The 22014-nt window shown below is 33.5% G+C and overlaps 8 protein-coding genes across 8 annotated transcripts; 5 read left to right on the top strand and 3 right to left on the bottom strand.

Annotated features, from left to right (window-relative positions):
• Nucleotides 1-743: 743 nt before the first annotated feature.
• Nucleotides 744-1895, bottom strand: RPL18B (60S ribosomal protein eL18; the record flags this gene model as incomplete). Its single annotated transcript, XM_041549506.1, has 2 exons — nucleotides 744-1192; nucleotides 1784-1895. 2 exons carry the CDS (start codon nucleotides 1893-1895, stop codon nucleotides 744-746), a joined length of 561 nt encoding a protein of 186 aa, XP_041405440.1.
• A 906-nt stretch (nucleotides 1896-2801) lies between these two features.
• On the top strand, nucleotides 2802-4775 carry TRF5 (non-canonical poly(A) polymerase TRF5; the record flags this gene model as incomplete). The annotated part of the gene is made up of 1 exon (XM_041549507.1): nucleotides 2802-4775. The coding sequence occupies one exon, from the start codon at nucleotides 2802-2804 to the stop codon at nucleotides 4773-4775; it is 1974 nt and encodes a 657-aa protein (XP_041405441.1).
• Nucleotides 4776-5731: 956 nt separating this feature from the next.
• On the top strand, nucleotides 5732-8218 carry CLA4 (serine/threonine protein kinase CLA4; the record flags this gene model as incomplete). The annotated part of the gene is made up of 1 exon (XM_041549508.1): nucleotides 5732-8218. The coding sequence occupies one exon, from the start codon at nucleotides 5732-5734 to the stop codon at nucleotides 8216-8218; it is 2487 nt and encodes an 828-aa protein (XP_041405442.1).
• Nucleotides 8219-8418: 200 nt separating this feature from the next.
• MON2 (Mon2p) lies at nucleotides 8419-13335 on the bottom strand (the record flags this gene model as incomplete). Its single annotated transcript, XM_041549509.1, has 1 exon — nucleotides 8419-13335. The coding sequence occupies one exon, from the start codon at nucleotides 13333-13335 to the stop codon at nucleotides 8419-8421; it is 4917 nt and encodes a 1638-aa protein (XP_041405443.1).
• A 749-nt stretch (nucleotides 13336-14084) lies between these two features.
• MRX6 (Mrx6p) lies at nucleotides 14085-15635 on the top strand (the record flags this gene model as incomplete). Its single annotated transcript, XM_041549510.1, has 1 exon — nucleotides 14085-15635. The coding sequence occupies one exon, from the start codon at nucleotides 14085-14087 to the stop codon at nucleotides 15633-15635; it is 1551 nt and encodes a 516-aa protein (XP_041405444.1).
• A 263-nt stretch (nucleotides 15636-15898) lies between these two features.
• RIM21 (Rim21p) lies at nucleotides 15899-17548 on the bottom strand (the record flags this gene model as incomplete). Its single annotated transcript, XM_041549511.1, has 1 exon — nucleotides 15899-17548. One exon carries the CDS (start codon nucleotides 17546-17548, stop codon nucleotides 15899-15901), a length of 1650 nt encoding a protein of 549 aa, XP_041405445.1.
• A 694-nt stretch (nucleotides 17549-18242) lies between these two features.
• MSB3 (Rab GTPase-activating protein MSB3) lies at nucleotides 18243-20354 on the top strand (the record flags this gene model as incomplete). Its single annotated transcript, XM_041549512.1, has 1 exon — nucleotides 18243-20354. One exon carries the CDS (start codon nucleotides 18243-18245, stop codon nucleotides 20352-20354), a length of 2112 nt encoding a protein of 703 aa, XP_041405446.1.
• Nucleotides 20355-20718: 364 nt separating this feature from the next.
• Nucleotides 20719-21960, top strand: PUS4 (pseudouridine synthase PUS4; the record flags this gene model as incomplete). The annotated part of the gene is made up of 1 exon (XM_041549513.1): nucleotides 20719-21960. One exon carries the CDS (start codon nucleotides 20719-20721, stop codon nucleotides 21958-21960), a length of 1242 nt encoding a protein of 413 aa, XP_041405447.1.
• Between the last annotated feature and the right edge of the window lie 54 nt (nucleotides 21961-22014).

Below are 22014 nucleotides of genomic sequence, written 5' to 3' on the forward strand. Positions count from 1 at the left end.
TTCTCTCTATCTATCCATCTCTCTGTAGTACCTATTAGGTCCGCCGCATTTTGCAGTCGAGTGCTCTGTTCAAACTGAAAATTATTGTATTGATGAGGATGGAAATGTCATGGAGAGAGAAAGAGTTGGGATCTTCCCGGCAGAGCGATTGAATTACAGGCTGGTGGTGGGCGGAGGAGTCTTAGACAGATCTCTGTCCCTGTAGGTTGGAAAGAGGGGAGTTTAGCTCGGCTTGATCTTGTGTGGATGCAGACAGATGAATATCATTGTTGCTGCCAGAGCAAGCAACGTCTGTCTAATTTCTCTGCCCACTTAAAAAAAAGCCTTTGTCGGGGCCAGCAACTAATTTGTTTTTTATTTTTAAAAATAGCGGTCATGTTGTAAATATATCAGATATATTTTTTGAACTTTTAATGTGTGGTGTTCAGATGTACCCCAACATGTATGGGTGTTAGCTACTTGCTGAACAGTCACTTATTTCTGACTATAATAAGACTTATGAATGTATAATAATAACAACCAAATTTGAGACACTATGACTAAAATGTGAGTCTATTCCCTGATGAACGAAAGATCAGGGATTAATAAGATATAAGATTTTCGTAAGTGCGACGTGCTTGTGTTTGTTTTAATGTACAAAAGTTTTGTATATAAGGATATATCTAAATATATAAATTAAAATAGCATGTCCTATATACGGTATTAAATGATGATTAACTATAAGTTTTTCGTTAGGAAACTGCTTACACCTTGAAGGCCTTAGAGTTTCTTCTACCTCTAGCTCTTTCAAACTTTCTACCCTTGGATAGAATTCTTGGAGCCTTGTTCTTGTGTGGACCCATACCGAAGTGTCTAACAGCTTCTCTGGAGTTTCTTGGACCTCTTAGAATCAAAGTGTTTTGACCCTTTGGAGCTCTGACAGCCAATTGATCTAGGGTGATACATTCACCACCAGCCTTGGTAATTCTAGCTCTGGCACCAGCAGTGAATCTTAGAGCAGCAACGGTAGTCTTTGGCAGTTCGAAAACTCTAGCATCATCAGTAACAGTACCGACAACAACGATGGTCTTAGCGGAAGCACCGTCTTGCTTTAGAGCTCTAGCAATTCTAGAGATAGACACAGGTGGTCTGTTGATCTTGGATAAGAACAAAGACTTTAGGACAACCTTGTTAAATGGAGCATCAGTACGACCTATTTGAAAAAGAAAAAAAATTTAAAAAAAATTATTCTTGTTAGTAAATTAAAGGATTTGAATATCAAGAGACGGTTTATCCTCGTAGTGTAAATAGTAACCAAGGGAGGGTTACTAGTTTCACATATTGAAGATGACGACGTCAAAGAAAGTAAAGCATTATATTTTAAAAATGTAATGCCAGAATTCTGCTCGTAATAATATCTATTTGAGGTTCGCGCATACAATTATTACTATTCTATACAGTTACATGTATTTAATCTTTAAAAAATTAAAAACTTGTAATATGTACTAAAGAACGAATAGTAAAATTAGTCGGCACTCGCAGAATATTGCAGTTTAACAAAATAGAACTTCAGAAACGATGTTCACCTTAAGTTAAACGCGATATGATTGAATTCTAGTATGAAAACAGTAATGAAATTAATCATTACACCATACACACTTAAACAAAAATCATAATATTATTTCCAATTGCATACACAGACTGTCAACACTTAAAATGGAGTGTCGACAGTATAATACATTCAAAAGAAAATTCGAAATTGTTAGAACAGAATCCCTAAAAGTATTCATAATTTTTCACATACGAGCTAAGAAAGAGTATAGCTTAACTAATTGCTTTAAGTAGACGTTGTCAGACTTTGGAGCGGTTCTGTGACCGGATCTTTCGTGTTGTTTAGAAGTGTGATCGATACCCATTGTTAATAATTTGTTTGGTTGGTTAGTTAGTTGTATACTGCCATAAGAAAGAATTAAAATAAATGTTAAATAGGCATGAAATCAACTGGGAAAAAAAAGTAGAATTGAAATTTCAGTTTCTTTCGGTTTATATATATTCAAAGAGAGCGAATTGCATGTTTCGGCCAGGAAAACTGAAAAAAATATATGTTGCGTCGGTTGCGTCGTTCTGATGTTGCGAGTTCTGTGCAGTCGTGAACAGTGATGTTAAATTAACATAGGGTTAAATAAGAATTAATTATTAAAAAGTGATCTACAAGGGCAGCTAACTAGTTCTATACTTGCAATAATGTTTGTTAATAAAGCCTACAATATATATATCTTGTGTTTTTGAAAAAAGGGTTTTTAAATTTTTGTTTACCTAAACCTGTCAACTTAGAGCGTTTAGTCTCGCTGTTGAAGTGAATAATTTATAATAATTTTATAAAATTTATGTTTACTAAGGAATTTTTCATTTTAAGTCAGCATAAAATTTATAAAATATTACAAATAGAGCAATAAATGTTTATAATTCCAAGAATTAGTAAATCAAAGGAGCTTAAGTTTCTTAACAATACTCTTTAACCCTATGAGTTGTCATTTTGCTATTTAGAACTTGTACGACCTGAAACACTCTAATAAGGTCATCTAATTTTTATAACCTAAAGAGAAGCGATGAGCGAAAAAATTTCCTCTCTTTCTATTTCATATAAACAACTTTATTTATAAATATATATATAAATAAGATGCCATTATATTTTTATCAAATATATCCAAGAACATTACTTCAATTTTCAGGGATAATATCTGCTCAGATAAGTACAAGGGTACTTCAATTCTAAATAGTAGTTATTATTACTTTTTTTGTTATTTACAAGTTTGACAGGTATGAGAAAGAAAGGTCCAAGAAGAGTTGGAAAGAAGCCCTTCAAAAGAATGAGAAAATCATCATTCAACAAGATACAAAAGAAATTTGATGTGTTTCATGAAGAAATAGACCATTTTAATAACTATGAGAGTTTGACTTTAGATATAAGTGACCCTGAAATTGTTACAATTTCTGACGATGAATCATCGGAGGATGAACAAACCTTTAAAGTGGATGTTGATAAGATAAATCATAAAAATATACCTGAAGTGGTTCACCATACCGAGGATAAAATAAATAAAAACGATAGTGAGACCACAGAAGATCATTTAGAATTAAATAACGATTTTATTGCATTTTCTGAGAGTGATAGTGAAGAAGATGAAAAAAAAGAAATCGATGATGGTGATGATGATAACAAGGCGATTCTTTCAGTTACTACTGAACAGTTGCCATCGAATATCAATATCCGTGCAAAAAAGACAACCAACGACGAATTTCCATGGTTATTGAATCATGATCATTCCACACAGAGAGATATATCCAAATGGATAACATTAGAGATGAAAGATTTCATATCATATATTTCACCAAGCAGACAAGAGATCGAGACCCGTAACAAAACGATTCAAAAATTACGTAAAGTTGTTAGAAGAGTGTGGCCCGATTCTACGTTACATGTATTTGGATCCTATGCGACTGATTTATATTTACCAGGGTCTGACATTGACTGTGTTATCACGAGTAAGACTGGGAACAAAGAACACAGAAGCTATCTCTATGAACTAGCTAGATATCTGAAAAGTAACGGGATAGGGAAACAAATTGAAGTAATTGCGAAAGCCAGGGTACCGATTATTAAATTTGTAGATGTCGGCTCTGATCTACATATAGATGTTTCATTTGAGAGATTAAATGGTATCGAGATTGCCAAAATAATACGAACATGGTTAGATGATACTCCAGGTCTTCGAGAATTGGTATTAGTCATAAAACAATTTTTAAAATCGAGAAGATTGAATGAGGTTCACACTGGTGGTCTTGGTGGTCTAAGTATCGTGTGTTTGGTGTACTCATTTTTACATCTTCATCCAAGGTTGCGTACTGAGGATATCGATGCCCGTGACAATCTTGGCGTTCTATTAATGGATTTCTTCGAGTTATATGGGAAAAACTTCTCGTATGAGAAAGTAGCATTATCCTTTCAAGATGACATTCCTACTTACCTGCCGAAATCTCATTGGCGAGCATTGCCACCAAGTAGAAGTTCACTAACACTAGCTATTCAAGATCCGCTCGATATTTCAAACAACATCAGTAGGTCATCTTATAATGTTACTGGTATAAAGAAAGCCTTTTCAGGAGCCTTTAATATCATATCGAATAAATGTTATGAGTTGAATCAAGCGACTTTCAAAGACCGTGTTGGTAAAAGTATTCTTGGAAACATTATCAAATATAAAGGGGATACAAGACATTTCAAGGATGAAAGAGAATTAGTTCAAAACAGGGCCATTGTAGAGAATGAAGTATATCACCTGAAACGCAGCAGGTCTGTAATAGATTTAGATAATAGAGAAGATATGTTTTTGAATCCTAGTGACGACGAATTATTGACCGGAGGTCAAGATGAACGGGATATGTACCGAGTTTCAGAACCTCCTAGGAAGAAACAAAAGAAGATATCCACCGAAACAATTACAATACCTAAGAAAAAGAAGATAAAGAAGAAGAAGAGACCTGTAAACGTTACGAAGTTAATCTCAAAGAGAGCACCGTCTAAGAAAATTGATGAATTAATGGGTATTGAGGATGACAACGATGATATAAACGACAACGATACAATAATGCTCAAAGAAAATGACAATTCGGCAGACGATACTAAGGAATCTACTTTACAGACTATGAGGGTAGATGCGCAAACAAGGAGAGATTACTGGCTTTCGAAGGGTCAGACATTGGCAAGTGTAAGTATTTCGAAAAAGAACACATAGATATATAGATATAGATATTTTAACGATAAAGAGGCTTTTTCTACGTAAAAACCAAACCGTCATTATACTGAAGGGTACATCTCAGAACCAATACACTAAAAATAAGATAAAAAATAGTTCGAATATTCTTCGTTGAATAAGTTTGTATAGAAAAAATGTCCAACTTTATATCTTTTTTTATTTGCCTCTCTGAGAAAACATGATCTTCCCTGCTGCCCCCAACCAAGGAAAACAAACATATCCCAAGATATATATCTACTCACACATTTAAAAATGACACTACAACCTTGAAAATACCTAACATAGTCACAACCTCCGGCAGCCTAGTCAAAAATAACTGAAATAACATTATTACATGTTACAACCTAAGTGTCAGTTAAATATGATAATGGTGTTTCGTGCACGTGATCCGCGACGCGTAAAATTTTTCTTAGAGGTTTCACAACAAAGCAAACACACAGCGGAGAAGATCGTTTCTCGATCGTTTCTCAGTAATTTCATTAAACTTCACCTAATGTTGATAAGGAAAGGAAGTAGTCTGGGGTATACAGGAAGCCACGTTATCCATTCTATTGATTTTTCTTCATTCATTACTTGTTATCTTCTTTAATTTGTTGAAGTACGACTATCAACTATTCTTTCATTATACTTGAGGATACCCACTATTTGATCCAATTGAATTGAACAACTGAAAAGAATTTTGATCCGTTGCAAAATTAAGACCTGTTCTATTTTTAGAGGAAAACGTTTGGTGATCTGATAGAAACTCAACAATTAGAAGAAATCAGGTTAGTTAAATTACTTTTTGGTACTAGATATACATAAGTTATAACCTCATATATCAAGTAATTCTGTGAAAAAATTGTGGTAAGAACTGATATCATCGGAAACTTCACTTATTCTACAAAGTAGTGAAAAATAGATACGAAACAAACAATCAAAAATTATCTTATTCTATGTCACTGTCAGCAGCTGCAAATAATATATCAGATAAGGATTTCCAAAATATTGGACCTGCACCTTTACCTCCAAGTGCAGGCAAATCAACCGCCAGTACGGCTGCCTTTAATCAAACTCAACCAATCTCTAAAATGATGAATGGACTAGATATCAACCACAGGACATCAATACCAGTAGGAAACCAGCGAGTTGGTCCTCATTCGTTATCCACAGTGAGAAGAAAAACTGGTTGGGTCTCTTACAAAGATGATGGTCTTTTATCATTTCTTTGGCAAAAAAGATTTTTAGTATTGAATGATTCATATTTGGCTCTATACAAAAATGACAAATCCCAGGATGATCCTTCATTATTAATATCTCTGACAAGTATCGTTAGTGTCAGTAGAACTCAATTGAAACAGAATTGTTTTGAATTAGTACGTAGCAGCGAAAGAAACTCTTTTACAAATTCTAGCAATAATTCTTTGTCATCCTCAAATTCCTCTTCTGATTCTTCCAAGAAGGCTATTTATGTTGCTGCAAAGACAGAACATGAATTACATAATTGGTTAGATGCGATTTTTGCCAAATGCCCTTTATTAGGTGGTGTTTCATCACCGACAAATTTTACTCATAAAGTACATGTCGGCTTTGATCCAGAGACTGGTAGTTTTGTTGGTATGCCAACCAATTGGGAAAAATTATTGAAACATTCACGAATTACTGGTGAAGATTGGAATAATGACTCTGCTGCTGTCATTCAAGTACTTCAATTTTATCAAGAATACAATGGCATCAATCCCAATAACAATAATGCAACTACTAAAGCAAATGTAGGTATCAAAGGAAGTATACCATCTAAACCTCAACAAACAAAATCACAACCATCCGTCAGTAAATTACCAAAGTCATCCCTCGATCTTACACAACAAAATTATCAAAAAAATGTTCTTCAAAATAATAATATTCAACAACACGAGGAATTTCAACCAAGAAGACATGCTCCTATGGCTCCGAAAGCAAGTACTCCAACTGGTTCTCAGAAGACTCCAACGCAACATAATCTTCAAAACAGATTAGACCCACAGTATTCTGCAAATCATAGCGTTCCTCCGCCAAGAGCTCCAGGACGTCAATCACCTTTCAAACTACCAACTGCATCTCAAAATTACCAATCATCATCTCAACTTCAGCCTCAAACGCACAGTCAACAAAATACTTATAAACCTTATCACAATAATACAAATCCTTACTCAAAATCCGAAATATCACCAATTAGAGATAACGTAGCTCCTCGTATCCCCCAAATCTCAACTGCAAAATTGCAAAATAAATATACTCCACAAAGAAGCCCTATTTCACCTTTTGGTGAGAAATCAAAGGCCAATCCAAATGATATGAGCGTCAAGGCTGCTGCGATGTCAATGAAACAAGATTTACACCCAACAAGAGCTGCTCCTAAGAAACCTACAGTAGCACAGTCCGAACCTAAGAAAGATGTTGCCGTTACTAAACAGAGAAAACCATCTAAACCTACCATGTCTAATGCTGAGATAATGAGCAAGTTGAAAAATGTCACGTTCAATACTGATCCTTCACCATACTTTAAAATGATCGAAAAAGCGGGACAAGGTGCATCAGGATCTGTATATTTAGCCGAACGTGTGTATCTACCACCAAATATCAATAATCGTTTAAGCAGATATCAAAATGGTGATCCTACAAATGTTAGCATTGGTGACAAAGTAGCTATTAAGCAAATGATTCTTTCGAAACAACCCAGAAAAGAACTTATCGTTAACGAAATCCTGGTAATGAAGGATTCGCGCCATAAGAATATTGTTAATTTCTTGGAAGCATATCTAAAGACTGAAGATGATCTGTGGGTCGTCATGGAATATATGGAAGGTGGATCTTTAACAGATATTATTGAAAATTGCCAGGCTAACACAACATCTCACTCGCCATTAATGGAACCACAAATTGCATACATTGTTCGTGAAACTTGTCAAGGTTTAAAATTTTTGCATGATAAGCATATTATCCATAGAGATATAAAATCTGATAATGTTTTAATGGATACACAGGCGCGTGTAAAGATTACTGATTTTGGGTTCTGTGCTAAATTAACGGATAAAAGGAGTAAGAGAGCCACTATGGTAGGTACACCATACTGGATGGCTCCAGAAGTTGTAAAACAGCGTGAGTACGATGAAAAAGTGGACGTCTGGTCATTGGGTATTATGACTATTGAAATGTTAGAAGGTGAACCTCCATACTTAAATGAAGATCCATTGAAGGCATTATATTTGATTGCTACTAACGGAACCCCAAAATTAAAATATCCAGAGACATTATCTCTTGACATCAAAAGATTCTTGAGTGTCTGTTTATGTGTGGATGTTAGATATAGAGCTTCGACAGAGGAACTACTTCATCATAATTTTTTCAACATGGCCTGCCAACCTGAAGAACTTGTATCGTTATTGGAATGGAAAAAATGATAAGGTAGAACTAAAGTTACAAACCTTATATTTGGTAAATTTTATACATAGACTCTAAATAACTTTTTCATTTTTGAGAAAATATATATTTAAATATCACCAAAAATTGCATATAATTACATTTTTACTACAGAAATATCTGTTGACTTGAAAAATCTCATTAATGTAAACGATACCTGATACATTATACCTCATAGAATTCATTGAGATATTATTTTTGTAAATACTAAGGACATCTTGAGAACTCTATCTTGTAGGCCATCAACTTTGTGTGATATAGGAATTGCCCTCAAAACCAATGGTGCGAGTAGAAGAATATTTTTAAATGTTATTGAAGTTGCATCTACATTCTCCGGATCAGGATATTCATCAATAATATCACATAATCCCCTTAAGAGACATAATAGTTCGATCCTTCTTAAGCTTGGAATTGGTGCCTTGTTTATTAAACTCTCATCCAGAATAAATCTTCTCAAAACAAAAGCACTCCTACACACCAAATAAGGAACAGTAATATCCCTTAACTTTTGATAAGCATTGCCTTGAATCTTCACAAAACGTACTAAATCCTGGAGGCAGACCATAGAAATTTCAAGTTTATCGTAGTGTGGAGGTTCGACAATCGATCCAAATATCTCACCAAAATCTGTTGTGGATAACTCCTCAGTAACTTCTGTAAATGTAGGTTTCGAATCTACAAGAATTTCTTCAATTTCATCCAAATGATATATCAAAGAGTTCTTCCAAACAACGGATATAAAATACTTAAGCTGTTCTTCTGTCAACGAAGAAATTACCTCTGGTTTTAGGAAAATTTCACGATAATGGTAGTATTCATTTATATCTTCTTCCCTTAAGAATTCCTGCATACTTCCATTATCCTTATCTATAGTATTGGTTATTGCCTCAATAAAAATCTCATGGAACTCATCCATAAAAGATGAGGAAGTGTTATCTTCTCTGAAGTTATTGAATATGTTAATAACTAGTATTCTAAATGAATAAGAAGCTAATATCCATATTGGAGGTTTTTCGTTTGGTGTCATACCAATCATCGATTTCCTTCTAATAATATCTGATAAGTTCCTTAGAATTTTTATAACATATTTTTCCTTTCCTAATGGCATTTTTTCACCGCCATTTGTATCCTGAAGACGCTTTAACAACAAATTACAAGCATCATAACTAATAATCTCAAATGTTGGTACACGATTCGAGGCTTCTGTTCCAAATTTAGCACCAAGTTTTGCCTCGATTTTTTCTCTTGTATCAAATGTAAGCGTACATATTCTAGTAATTTGGAACAACAGTAATAATTCTATATTACTTGATTGATTTTTATCAAATAAATTCAATGCGTCATAAATGGATTTCTGTAGACTAGATAGTCTTTTATTGTCATTACTATGTTCTGGTAGTAGAGGATATCTAGAAGCGGTATTAAAAACATTTAATGATTCCTCTACAAAGGCCTCAGTAACCAAGTCTCTATCAACCATTAATTTGTAAAGAAGTGGAAATGCGTTTATTAGCTCTAAAACACAATCATATTCAGATTTACTGTTGAATGGGTCTCCTAGTTGGGTATCCCCGTACACAATTTTATAATTTACCCAAATCTTGTAAGCCTTTTCAAGAAGTTCTTGGGGTATACATTCGATAGTTGCCATTACCCTTAACAGTTCAGCATAATATTTAATTGACACATACTTTATAGACACCACATGTGATGAAAATAGAGCTTTCAGGAATTGTTCTAATGCCAGCCAAGCTCTTGACTGGTTATTCGGATTTTTAAAGGTCTTAAAATATAATGGGAAAAGTTTCAATAAACCTTTCATTGCAATATCATAAAACTCCATGTAATTTCCAGCATTTTCAAGAGTTTCATTTCTAAGCAATAATGGTTCCAAAACTTCATCAAATATAATATCCCATGGTGGAAGGCAGTTGGTATGCGAATCTACAATTCTAAAAAATGTCTGTATAGAACCATTTTTCACATCTGTTCTGTTGTCATCAGTACACTTCATCAAATTTTTTAATAAGTATATCCATAATCCGTTATAGATTAATGGTAAGGGTTGATCATTAGAAGTTATAACTTTGGTCAAATCGCCTGATGATAATAATTTCATAAAATCTGTAGTACTGCTGTCCGATAACTGACACTCTGTTGTTTTTCTACTTCTTAAATAGTCACCGACTAACCAAAATTGACTAATCGAGGAAAACGAGATGTTTAAATTCCTATCCTGGCCTACAAAATTTACCAATGTATTAATAACATATTTGATGATTTCGAGAGGGAGAGATTGCAGGAAATCATCAGAGATTAATTTGAAAACATCGTACGAGATTTGAATCATTTCCAGTTGCTTTTGGAAAATTGCATTAATTAAGGAAGACTCTTCTGCATCATCTTTATTCATACTCATAGTATCATAACTTAAGACCTCAAATGGTGAGTTGATTACCTTAAAGATCGTAAACCAAGAATGAGTTAGAGCTTCCCCAAATTCATTTAATATATCCTTCAATGTAGATAGAATCTGTAACAATATTTCTGACTCAACATTTAATATACCTTTGTAAATTTCAGTTTTTGTAATTGTCAGCTTACTTAAGGCATCAATAGTATCCATCAGTGCACACATAACGAAATCTTCTAACACACTAAATTTCTTACTGTCCTTTTCTTCTTCCGCTGCTCGACTAACATCTTCTGTCGCATTCTTCAAGATATCTGTAAATACTCTTGCAATGTATAATCTTAAGGAGGAACTTTCAACTGATCTATTTGCGATCAAAGATATAAAATAATTAATTACTAAATTCCATGCATCTTTACCTTTTGTACCAGTGAGAAATCTGTCGTAATTATATGTCGATATTTCACCAATCTGGGTAATGTAGAATCCTTTATTGTAAATACACTCAATAATTTGCTTATCAGAGTCAATAGGGTGGTAATTCTCGGGTATGTTATCCATGACTAAAACTTCATCCGATTGTTTAATTAGACATTTTAGTAATGTCTGCAAGGATAATGATGAGTAGGTAGATGTACTCTCAAATAATTTTAAGACTCCAGTTTCAATGCTGGATGTGTCGTTCTTCGAAATTATAGGTGCTGACGGAATATCTTCAGAATATGAACTTTCCATAAAATCTATGGATGGCCCATAGATATAGTATGAAACCCATTGCCATGTAAGGAATACATATTCCCAGTGTGTTGATTTTAGGTTTGATCCTAATGATATAGATAATGAAATTAATGCACGGAAAAGACTGATATGCTTCGAATTAAATGATCTCTTGTGCAATTTCTTTTTCTCAGCTTCTTCATCTTTTATTGGTTCCTCAGTGTTGGTCCCAATAAGTGTCTCACTAATAGCATTCAAGTAGCCTGATGTATTTCCTGCCTGAGTAGTATCCTGATCATCTTTAAACTCAGGAGTTCCTTCTTCCACAACACTCGCAACGTTATTTACAATTGCAAAAGCAAACGTCTCATAACACTTATCTAATGGTTCCGATAAACTCAAAATTCCTGCACTATACCCAAGTTTTTGAAATGCCCTTACTATAGAATGAAATAGATGCGAATCAATAGCAGTAGAATAAAGTGATATTTTGAAAATTTTGAATAATTCTGGGAAGATACCATTATAAAATGGCACCATCTCATCATTATTAGTCCCTTGTTGTTTAATGCTTTGGTCAATAAGTAAAGAATTGATTCCTTCTGACCAACTACATGTAAAACTCATTATCAACCAAATTATATAACCATGATTTGTGGATGGAGCATTATTTTTATCTAAAAGTTGGAGATATTTAGGTTTGGAACTCATTTCCTCATTGGAAATATGTGTCATATCCATCTTCTCTATTACAGGAGATTCACTTAAATATGCAATGCATTCATCTGAACGCAAAAGTTTATAACATTCTTGTAATAAATTAGACAAAACATGCTTTTTATCAGGAAAATTATCATATGAAAAGAAAATTGCAGATATTACTTCGATATCCTTTGAAACTTCATTAAAAATTTCCAGTACTAAAATTCTTTGCCAATTAGTTAATTGAGATGCCAATGAAAGATTATGAATTAACAGTGACAATATGACCTCTAGTTCTATTTCAAGGATTGGAAGGTATTCCTTCTTCAATAGTAATCTTATACAACGACAACTTCTTACTACTATTGCAAAACTTTTCGAGTTAGACACCGATCTTAATAATAATGGGATGGCTTTAATCTTCAAGATAAATTGTAAATCTTCATATTTCACAAAAGTTTCAGAATTATTAGCCAAAATCGATTCTAAAATCTCTAAACCATACCCAAGTGGTAATTCATTTACATTTAGGTATGAGCTAATATCTTTTGAATTATTATTATTATCACTATTTTTGGGTTCTAAGGAATGAAATAATGCTGCAAATAATCTGTTTGCATCGTATCTATAAGTATTGACCTTGATAGTTTCAGAGTTATTTATAAGGACTTCAAACTCTTGTTGTGGTGAAATAGATCTTTTACTATCTGTCGACTCTAACAAGAGTGCCTCATCCGAAAGTCGGTCAAAAATTTCATTAATTAATTGTTGTAAAGTAGCACTGGCAGTTCCTGCGACAATCGAAGATTTATGCGGTGTTTGTAATAGACTAGCACAACATTGTAATAATTTCGAACATAGTTCACCTGTTACATATCTCGCATAGGTCTTGAAAAAAATGGGGGCAACTTGTAAGACTTTTAATTGGATTTCCATTGCCAGATTTGTAGATTCCATAAATCCATCAAGGACTTCAGAGAGTCTAGACTTTGGAATACATTCTGACGACGATAAACCTTGTAAACATTGAATTGCAATAGATGTTAATTTAGCATTTCTCGACGAACTCGCCAAAATAAATGGAACAACGAAGTCTGGATGTCTTAGTAGATCCTCAGTATTATGAACTGTCTTCAAAATCTTAATGGATTTGTCACTAGCACTCTTAATTTGTGGATTTCTTCTTTTAGATTCTGAAGACAATGAATGCAATTCCGAATCTAATTGTTTCTGTAAAACAGAGAATCGATTGGTAACCACGCTCATCTTTAAAGAAAAATATATGTAATATACTGTACTGTTCGAAAAAATGTAAACTTCTCCTAGTGCACTTCTACCAGCCTATAATGGTTAAAACTTGTTTAAAATGAGAGTTCACTAGATAAAAGGGTGAGAACCTTCAAAATTGGATATAAAGGAAATAATGTCTAAAAATATTCTTGCACTTGTACTTATACACAATTAGAATATCTAGATATCCTTTTACAAATGCTATTGATAAACCTTGAAGTCAATTGCGTCTCTCAATTACTTTATTCCCTTTATCTTAAGTCATCATTTCTCGTATATTGATGATGTGTACCATTTGTTTCATGAAGCTGCTGAAAGTGTGGCGGGTGTTTTTACGCACAGTTAAAGTTATCGCGCTCGTGGGAAACGATGCTTCCCATGTACCCGTTATCTTCACCACTTTTGCCCTTTTTGTTGAAACATCTCATTATGAATAACTGTTCAACCTTAGGAAATGGTCATAACAGGAAGGGACTAAGACTCTACCGGTTCTGCGAAATCATAACAATCCATTATATATCGACCTATTTTATCTAACTCTTCCTCAAACTATCTATAAAAATTATTGTCCTGTGAAACCAGCTTAATACAACCTTCTTTATCACATCTCTATCGTTGCAACACTAACCTTAAAATACATTTTCGGTAAGATTCGCCATAGATAACCAATAAAAAGGGTGAAGGGGAGCAGAAAGATTATTCTTACTACCTATCCTACAGCTACGATGAATATACTTACTAATTTTAGATTGACCTCACCATGTATTGGGAACCCAATCAATATACATAAGAATAAAGTAGTCTTTTCGATATCGTTAATGAATAAAAGGTTTATATCAACGTTGAAAGGAAAACAACAAGATAAAATCAACGAAAACTGCAATAAAGCTGCAGAACAATCCACTTCAAATGCAACAATAGCGAATAATATATCGAATACTAACAAAATAATGGTTAAAAATCGCATAACAAATAACTTAGCATCAAAAGAGAACAAAAAATACACATTAGTACCCAAAGTACCTACCACAGAATATATATCCATATCCGACATTGAGACGGAAGGTTTATTTGCAGGATATAGGCCATTATTTCTAGGAAAATCTACATTACAAGGATCTGAATACTTTTCAAAATATGATACAAATTCTATGTCATCTTCTTTGGCAAATTCTAAATTGGTGGATATAATAACTTCTTCATTGAAGAATCCCGAAAAAGCTTCTCAATTATATCAACTTTTATCGGAGATTAAAGATAACGATTATGATGAATCAGATGAAAAGGAAATCAGCCACTCTGCAAGAAAGACCCCTATAGTTCCTTGGGATGCATCCATAGGAGGTATGTTATACACAGACGACCCATTTAGAAATGTTCCAAAAATGATCGTATCGAAATTAAAACCCTTTGAACCATTAACAGAAGATAATGTCAAACAGGAGACTACTGATGCAACAAATTCTATGATAGTGATGAAAGTTCATAATCCAAGAATAAATGACGATTTAGAGATGGTAAATTTATTTGATAAAGATTCAACTGATAAAAAATTGTTTTATCGGAAATATAATAACGATGGAACAAACTCGAGCACATCGAGATTAGATATTAAAAAGATTGCTAAGCAGAGGAAAATCTTTAATACCGAACACAAAAAAATGGCTTATGACCAAAAATTTATCAATGATGACCAACATATATTGAGGGCAGAGATAAAATCCTTATTGAACTATTTATCCAATGTCTTTTACGAACAAAGTGGTCTAACCGTCTATGCTGACTCAAAGCCATGCTTACTCCCTCTTAACACTTACGTTCAATTAACAAAGTCTTCCGGAAGAACCAACAGATTGTTCCTGAGAAAGACGATTATTGATCAAATCTTCCCAATTTATAATACCATCTTAGCTTCTCATGAATCAGCAGCAGATATCGCCAAGTTTAAAACATTAATAATGTCAAAAATCAATACAATTGTTAAAAAATTGACGCAAACAATACCGTCTATATGTTTCACGGATTCAACTAAATCGATTGATTGCCTAATTAGATTAAGTCCAGTACCTGGTTTTAAAAGAATGTACTGGTTGAAACCAACCAAGAGACATTACACCTTCTGGGGTCATAATTCGGATAAACAATATTCACTTAGATTGAAGAACAATGAATATATTACTCGAAACGGTGTTAAACATATGAAATACCCAAATTATATAAATTGGCGAACTGTTGGTGATGCCTTTGATAATTGGGATTATTTTACAAGATTATAAAAACTGGTCAAGTTTCTCTTTCCCATCGCGCACATAATACATAATAATATTCTTCTTGTCTATAACATTTTTAAAAGTCATTTTCTTTCTGTCACAATTATCCTTTATATTTTTCATATCATTATCTAAGATTTAATAATAAATATATTCCATAAGTATAGAAAGAAAGTCAGAATTAAGTAATTACGAATATTTAAAAAATGTGTATTGTATGTATATGAATCCATCTATAGAGGAATGCATTATTGCAGAAAATTCTATTCCTAAGTTTCTTCATCATTCTCGAGATCAGAATCAAATTCGACATCCTTGGTTGAATAAACATAAACTTTACTTGTCATATCCAATCCAATTCTTCTCTTGACTTCATTTTTTTCGTTCTTTGAATTCGAGGAACTCTTGGAACTAGTATGAAGTGAATATGAACCTATTGTTTTACCAATCTTATCTGAGAAATACACAACATTGTTAACTGTATTATCAAAAGTTGCATGTGCAATATCCCTATAACTTCTCTCTGTATTGAAGTGAACTTGGTTAATACTTTGAATATCACGAGCATCGTCAGGTAACAATGTTAAAGGATTGTTTCCCTCATCTTCATCTTCATCTTCCAGTTCCGATGTTGATGCTGTTTGAATATGTATAGTCTTTGCCGCCGTGTGAAATAATTTATTCATATAGCTTTCGCCACTCTTATCACTTCTGGGATAATCATTAACGTTTGAAGATTTTGTCATGCTATCAGAACCCAATGAGGAAACAGTTTCTTTCCTGGTAAGTGCATCTTGAACTTTTAAAGTATATTTAGCAAAAGTATAATTCTGTTGTTCATCTTCATATATTGCTCTTCCTAGGATACTTTGAGCCTGTTCTCTCTTCTGAACGATTGATAACCTTTCTATCCATTCCCAAACCACAAACGTACAACTAACGTAACAAGTCGTATTAAAAAGTTCACTAAGTTCATAGATCCAAAAACTAGCCAAATCTGCAATGAAAAACCCAGGTAACAAAAGTACCACTAGAATTGTTAATATTGTCAGTAAAGTTAACTGAGCAGTCTTAAAACATTGATGACGTTTTGTAATAATAAAATTGATGATAAGGCAAGCATAAGATGCTGCAATAATGATTTTGAACATATAAACAAATGGTGGCAGTAACTCCCAATTATTATTTTCATCTTTAATACTAATTCCATGGGCAATCTCATGATATCTTGGAACTGCCCATAGTAAATTCGATACAACAGCTAGAGTGACCCCCACGAAGAAAATAATTTTTTGTTCTTTCTTACGTTCAAATATTCTCATAAGAATAAAAGTTTGGCAACATTGCAATATAAATGTCGAGAGAAAATCTAATGTGACAAAAGTAGCATTTAATTCAAAAAATTGTACCATATAAAATTTACCTAATATACCATATTTTTCATATTGATGCTTTAATAATTTTATCAAATTTGTAAGTGATATTGCTAAATTAATTGTTGATATAATGGAACCTATCTTCATTAAACGGGATGCATAAATATAGGGTTTATCATTCATCGATAGAAATATTAATACTGTCAAAGTAAAGGTTATAATGAAATTTGTTGTGAATGATATAATCATTGGGAAAATTCCGAATCTGAAGGATCCAGAACATGAATTCTTAAGGGAAAGAAACATATTCCAATCTGTCATTACAGACTCTAAATAAGTGGCAGGAAGATCATACAATGTACCAGACATATATGCAGGACTATCCTTGTAACAAAAACTTTGAAAATATATATCATCTGCAAACATCACAGGCGCAGGAAGTGATTTACCAATCAACAAACCTGCTCCTTCATAGTTTACATCACAACTAGGATACTGTATATTAGCAGCGTTATCAGATGCTCTCCATAAATTTCCATCCATATTAATTGCAAATAATAGCAACAAGCTTATCTTATACCTTTGTGCTGTGGAAGTTTAACAAAATTGGATTCTGATTGCACCTAAAAGGTAATAATACCTCGCTCTATTTCACTCTGGCTTCTATAGCCAAACCACACGCAAATATCAGTCTGTTCAATCTAAAATAACTGATGAACGAACCAAATTGCTGCAACACCTCTGAATGAGAAGCTATCAACAAACCATTCCTTTGTCCTTTTACATATATATGTATCTAGTGTTTGTTTGCACATTCCCATCCTTCTCATCACCAAAATTCTTTCTGGTTTCTCGCAGAAAGTAATTCAGTACGGACAGCGAAACAAAAAATATTAGAAATGTCATCATTGACATCGTCATCGTTCTGCCTCGTTTGATCTTATTGTAGGTAAAATTAACGAAGGGGGAAGGAATTTCGATGCTCCCCATGGAGAGATACGCAAAGATCCGATGATTGAAGACCTGATTGGGGACCTATTTGATACATAAGTACTGTCATATGGGTTATTGTTCAATATTTATAAAGAAAGAAGCATTTCAATCCCCGCACCCCTCTCTCCTGTAGCATATTAAGCTAGAATTGTTTAAAAAACCTTCACAATCATTCGTTAAAAATTGCTCCAGGACTATCTGGTAATACCCAAGGTAATTGCATTAACCAATAATAGAAACCTTAATGCAGAAGGAACAAAGTAGAGTATCATATGGTGGGAATAAGAATGGTGGGTTAGAAAAACCACCAAACTTTGGACCAAGAAACATACCGAGATCACCATCTGTACCATCGTTATATGCTGAAAAATCATTCAATACACTCAATATGAGTGATCAGATGTTAAATAGACCAATGTATGAAGATCAAACAAAATTAATACCAGGCAGCAAGACGCGATTGGAACCTGATTTTAATCCATCTCCAATACAGAGATCTCCTTCTACTATCGGAGGTAATTCTAATTTAAGTGTCATTGATATGTATGGTGATGATACTGAATCTCAAATGGCTTCCGATGAATCTGATGATTCTCAACCTACTGATAGCAATACTCCAACCAATGGAATATCTAATAATAACAATAATAATAATAATAATAGTTGTGTAGAAAATAACAAGGTCAATATGTTAGATGATAAAAATATACCCAAATTAATGCACAGACTTTCGCTCTCGGATAATAATAAATATAAAACAACTCATGATAATGATGATGACGATGAAGAGTACCAGACACAACCAATTCCTAAATCCCCAAGGGTGAACATATCAAGTAAAGATGCCGAAAATTTCGATCGTTATGGGTTTAAGAAACAAACGTCATATATAACAGAACAAGAATATGATATATGGTGGAGGGAATACTATTCGTATTGCAACAGAAGGAAAAACAAATGGATACAATTAATGGAAAAATATGATCTCTCAGCAAATGATGAATCTATTAGGAGGTTCCCTCCAAAAAGTGAAAAATTGAAAAGATACGTAAGAAAAGGTATACCTGCGGAGTGGCGAGGAAATGCTTGGTGGTACTTTGCTAACGGTCAACAATTGCTAGATGAAAATCCCAGCACGTATCCTCAATTACTATTAAAAATAGATCACATCAATACATTACCCGATAAAGAAACCAGATATCCTGACTTGGAAATTATAGAACGAGATTTAAACAGAACATTCCCTGATAATATTCACTTCCAAAAGGAATCTTACCAGAATACAGAACCTGAAATGATTAAATCCTTAAGAAGAGTCCTCGTAGCATTTTCATTATATAATACCAAAATTGGCTATTGCCAATCTATGAATTTCTTGGCTGGTCTCCTTTTACTATTTTTAGACGAAGAAAAGTCCTTTTGGATGCTTGTATTGCTTACATCGAAATACCTTCCTGGTGTTCACAATGTCAATTTAGAAGGAGTAAACATCGACCAAGGTGTATTGATGCTTTGTGTACAAGAATATTTGCCAGAAATATGGGAATATGTGGTACCTTCACAAAAGAGTACTAATAATAAATCCAATTTAAATAAATTGATGAATTCTGGATTTAATCCCAATCATACTAATAACAAAGATTCTAAGAATGAATTTTTGTTTAAATTACCTCCAGTTACATTATGTACTGCAAGTTGGTTTATGAGTTGTTTTGTAGGGGTACTACCTATAGAGGTAACCTTAAGGATATGGGATTGTTTATTTTATGAGGGTTCTCATTTCTTATTCAAAGTATCCTTAGGAATTCTTAAATTAAGTGAAGGAGAATTACTAAAAGGGAAACATCATAATTCTCTGACCCATTATAGTTTGAATGGAAATCAAAATAAAAACAAACCCAATAACGCTGAAGAAAATGAAATAGAATTATTTCAAATTGTTCAAAGTTTCCCCAAGAAATTGTTGAACCCTAATGACATCTTTGAAAAGATTATATTTAAGAAAAGGATAACGTTTAATAACCTAGATCAAGATGAGATTGATAGATGTCGAAAATATGTAACGGACCAAAGACAAAAACATCTTCCTCTTACGGACAACAAGAAATCTTCAAGTCATACAAACATAAATGATAATTTGAACTCCGAGGGATCCTTATTGTCTGAAACAGGAGACACTGGATTCAAAGCCTTAAATATTCAGAAAGCAAGAACAATGAAGCAAAATCATAAATCAGATGAACAACTATCTGAAACTCAAAGCGAGGGCTACGGCTTCAAGAGAAGTATTACATCTGTGAACTGGAATAGTGGTCTAAAAGAGAGAGTACGTCAAATCCGGGGAAAAAAAGATTAATTTCTAAAGGTTACTATATAAGTTATAAAAAGAACTTTACTCCCTTCACATTATTACGATTTTCATGAAAGTATATAGTTTAATATGTATTTATAGAATATTAATTGGCATTTTCTTTATCTAATTGCCTTCTTATAAGAGATCCATCGAAAAATTCGGCCATCACAGGCCATCGCGGAAACTCAAATTTTTTTCATTGAGAGTAGTCATATAAAATACTCTCGAACTCAAACAATAAGAATGAATTTAATTTGATTATTATATGCATATATTGTTACCATCTAACAGTTGTGATCACATTTACCGAATCTGATCAATATCAGTTAATAAAAGGAACGAATCAAATACAAATCACTTCCTCAAAATGAACGGTATTTTTGCTATTGAGAAACCAAGCGGAATCACTTCTAATCAATTTATGATGAAAGTGCAACGGTTGCTCAATAACAGTCAAGTATTCTCCAGGGAGATTGCTAGAGCAACTGCAGAAAGAATACAACAATATCAACAACAGACTGGTAAGAAAGCAAGTAAAAGAAAGCTGAGAAAGGTCTCGAAGGTGAAGATGGGCCATGGTGGTACCTTGGATCCATTGGCATCTGGTGTACTTGTTATTGGTATTGGTTCAGGTACAAAGCAACTATCAAATTATCTAGGAGGAACAGTTAAAGTATATGAAAGTGAGGCACTATTTGGTGTTTCTACAACCTCAGGTGATGTAGAAGGTGAAATTCTAGCTGAGAATTCTGTAAAGCACTTAAATAAAGAGGACCTATTAGGTTTGAAAGAGAAATTCGAAGGTTCTTTGAAGCAAACTCCTCCAATTTTTGCTGCATTAAAAATGGACGGGAAACCGTTACACCAATATGCTAGAGAAGGGATACCTTTACCAAGAGCAATCGAACCCAGACAGGTGACAATTTATGACATGACGTTTTTCCCAGATTGTTTAACAACGGAACATAGCTATCCACTATTGAGACCTCCAACTGCTGATGCCAAAGAAACCATTAACCTATTAAATGCGAATCTAAAAGAAGATAAACTATATTTTTCAAAAGAATATTGTGACAAACAAGGATGGGATACTCAAGATGCTAGGGTCGAGGAACCTCTACCGCTAACAGATGAGGAACTGAAAATAATCGAAGAACAAGCTGATACCTACCGTGCTCCTTTGTTACATTTTAGGGCAAAGGTATCTTCGGGTACATACATTCGCTCCTTGATTAGCGATATCGGTAAAGCTATGAGAAGTTCTTCTTATATGGTTAAACTGATCCGTCTACAACAAGAGAAATGGTCACTTGAAGAAGGTAACGTATTTAAATTTGAAGATTTCAACGAAAGGGATGAGAAAGTATGGAGCAAAGTTTTACAAAAAGTCATCGACCTAGGACCTGAGGTTAAGATTGTTGACGAAATAGCACAAGCACAAGCTGCGTTTGACTTAGAGAAGAAATCTAATGAAGACTCGTACACCAATGATGTTACGGAATCTATTGAAACCGCCAAAGAAGGAGGAAGAAAGGAAACTGAAGAAGGAGAAAGCAAGGAAACCGAAGAGGCACAAAACTCTAAAAAGAGATCTGTAGACGAATTATAATTATATATATATATATACGTATCAATCAAAGTAAAAAATAAAAAATAGTATATG

The sequence above is a fragment of the Maudiozyma barnettii genome, assembly GCF_903064755.1.
Source record: "Maudiozyma barnettii strain CLIB 1767 genome assembly, contig: KABA2_03, whole genome shotgun sequence".
Taxonomy (NCBI): domain Eukaryota; kingdom Fungi; phylum Ascomycota; class Saccharomycetes; order Saccharomycetales; family Saccharomycetaceae; genus Maudiozyma; species Maudiozyma barnettii.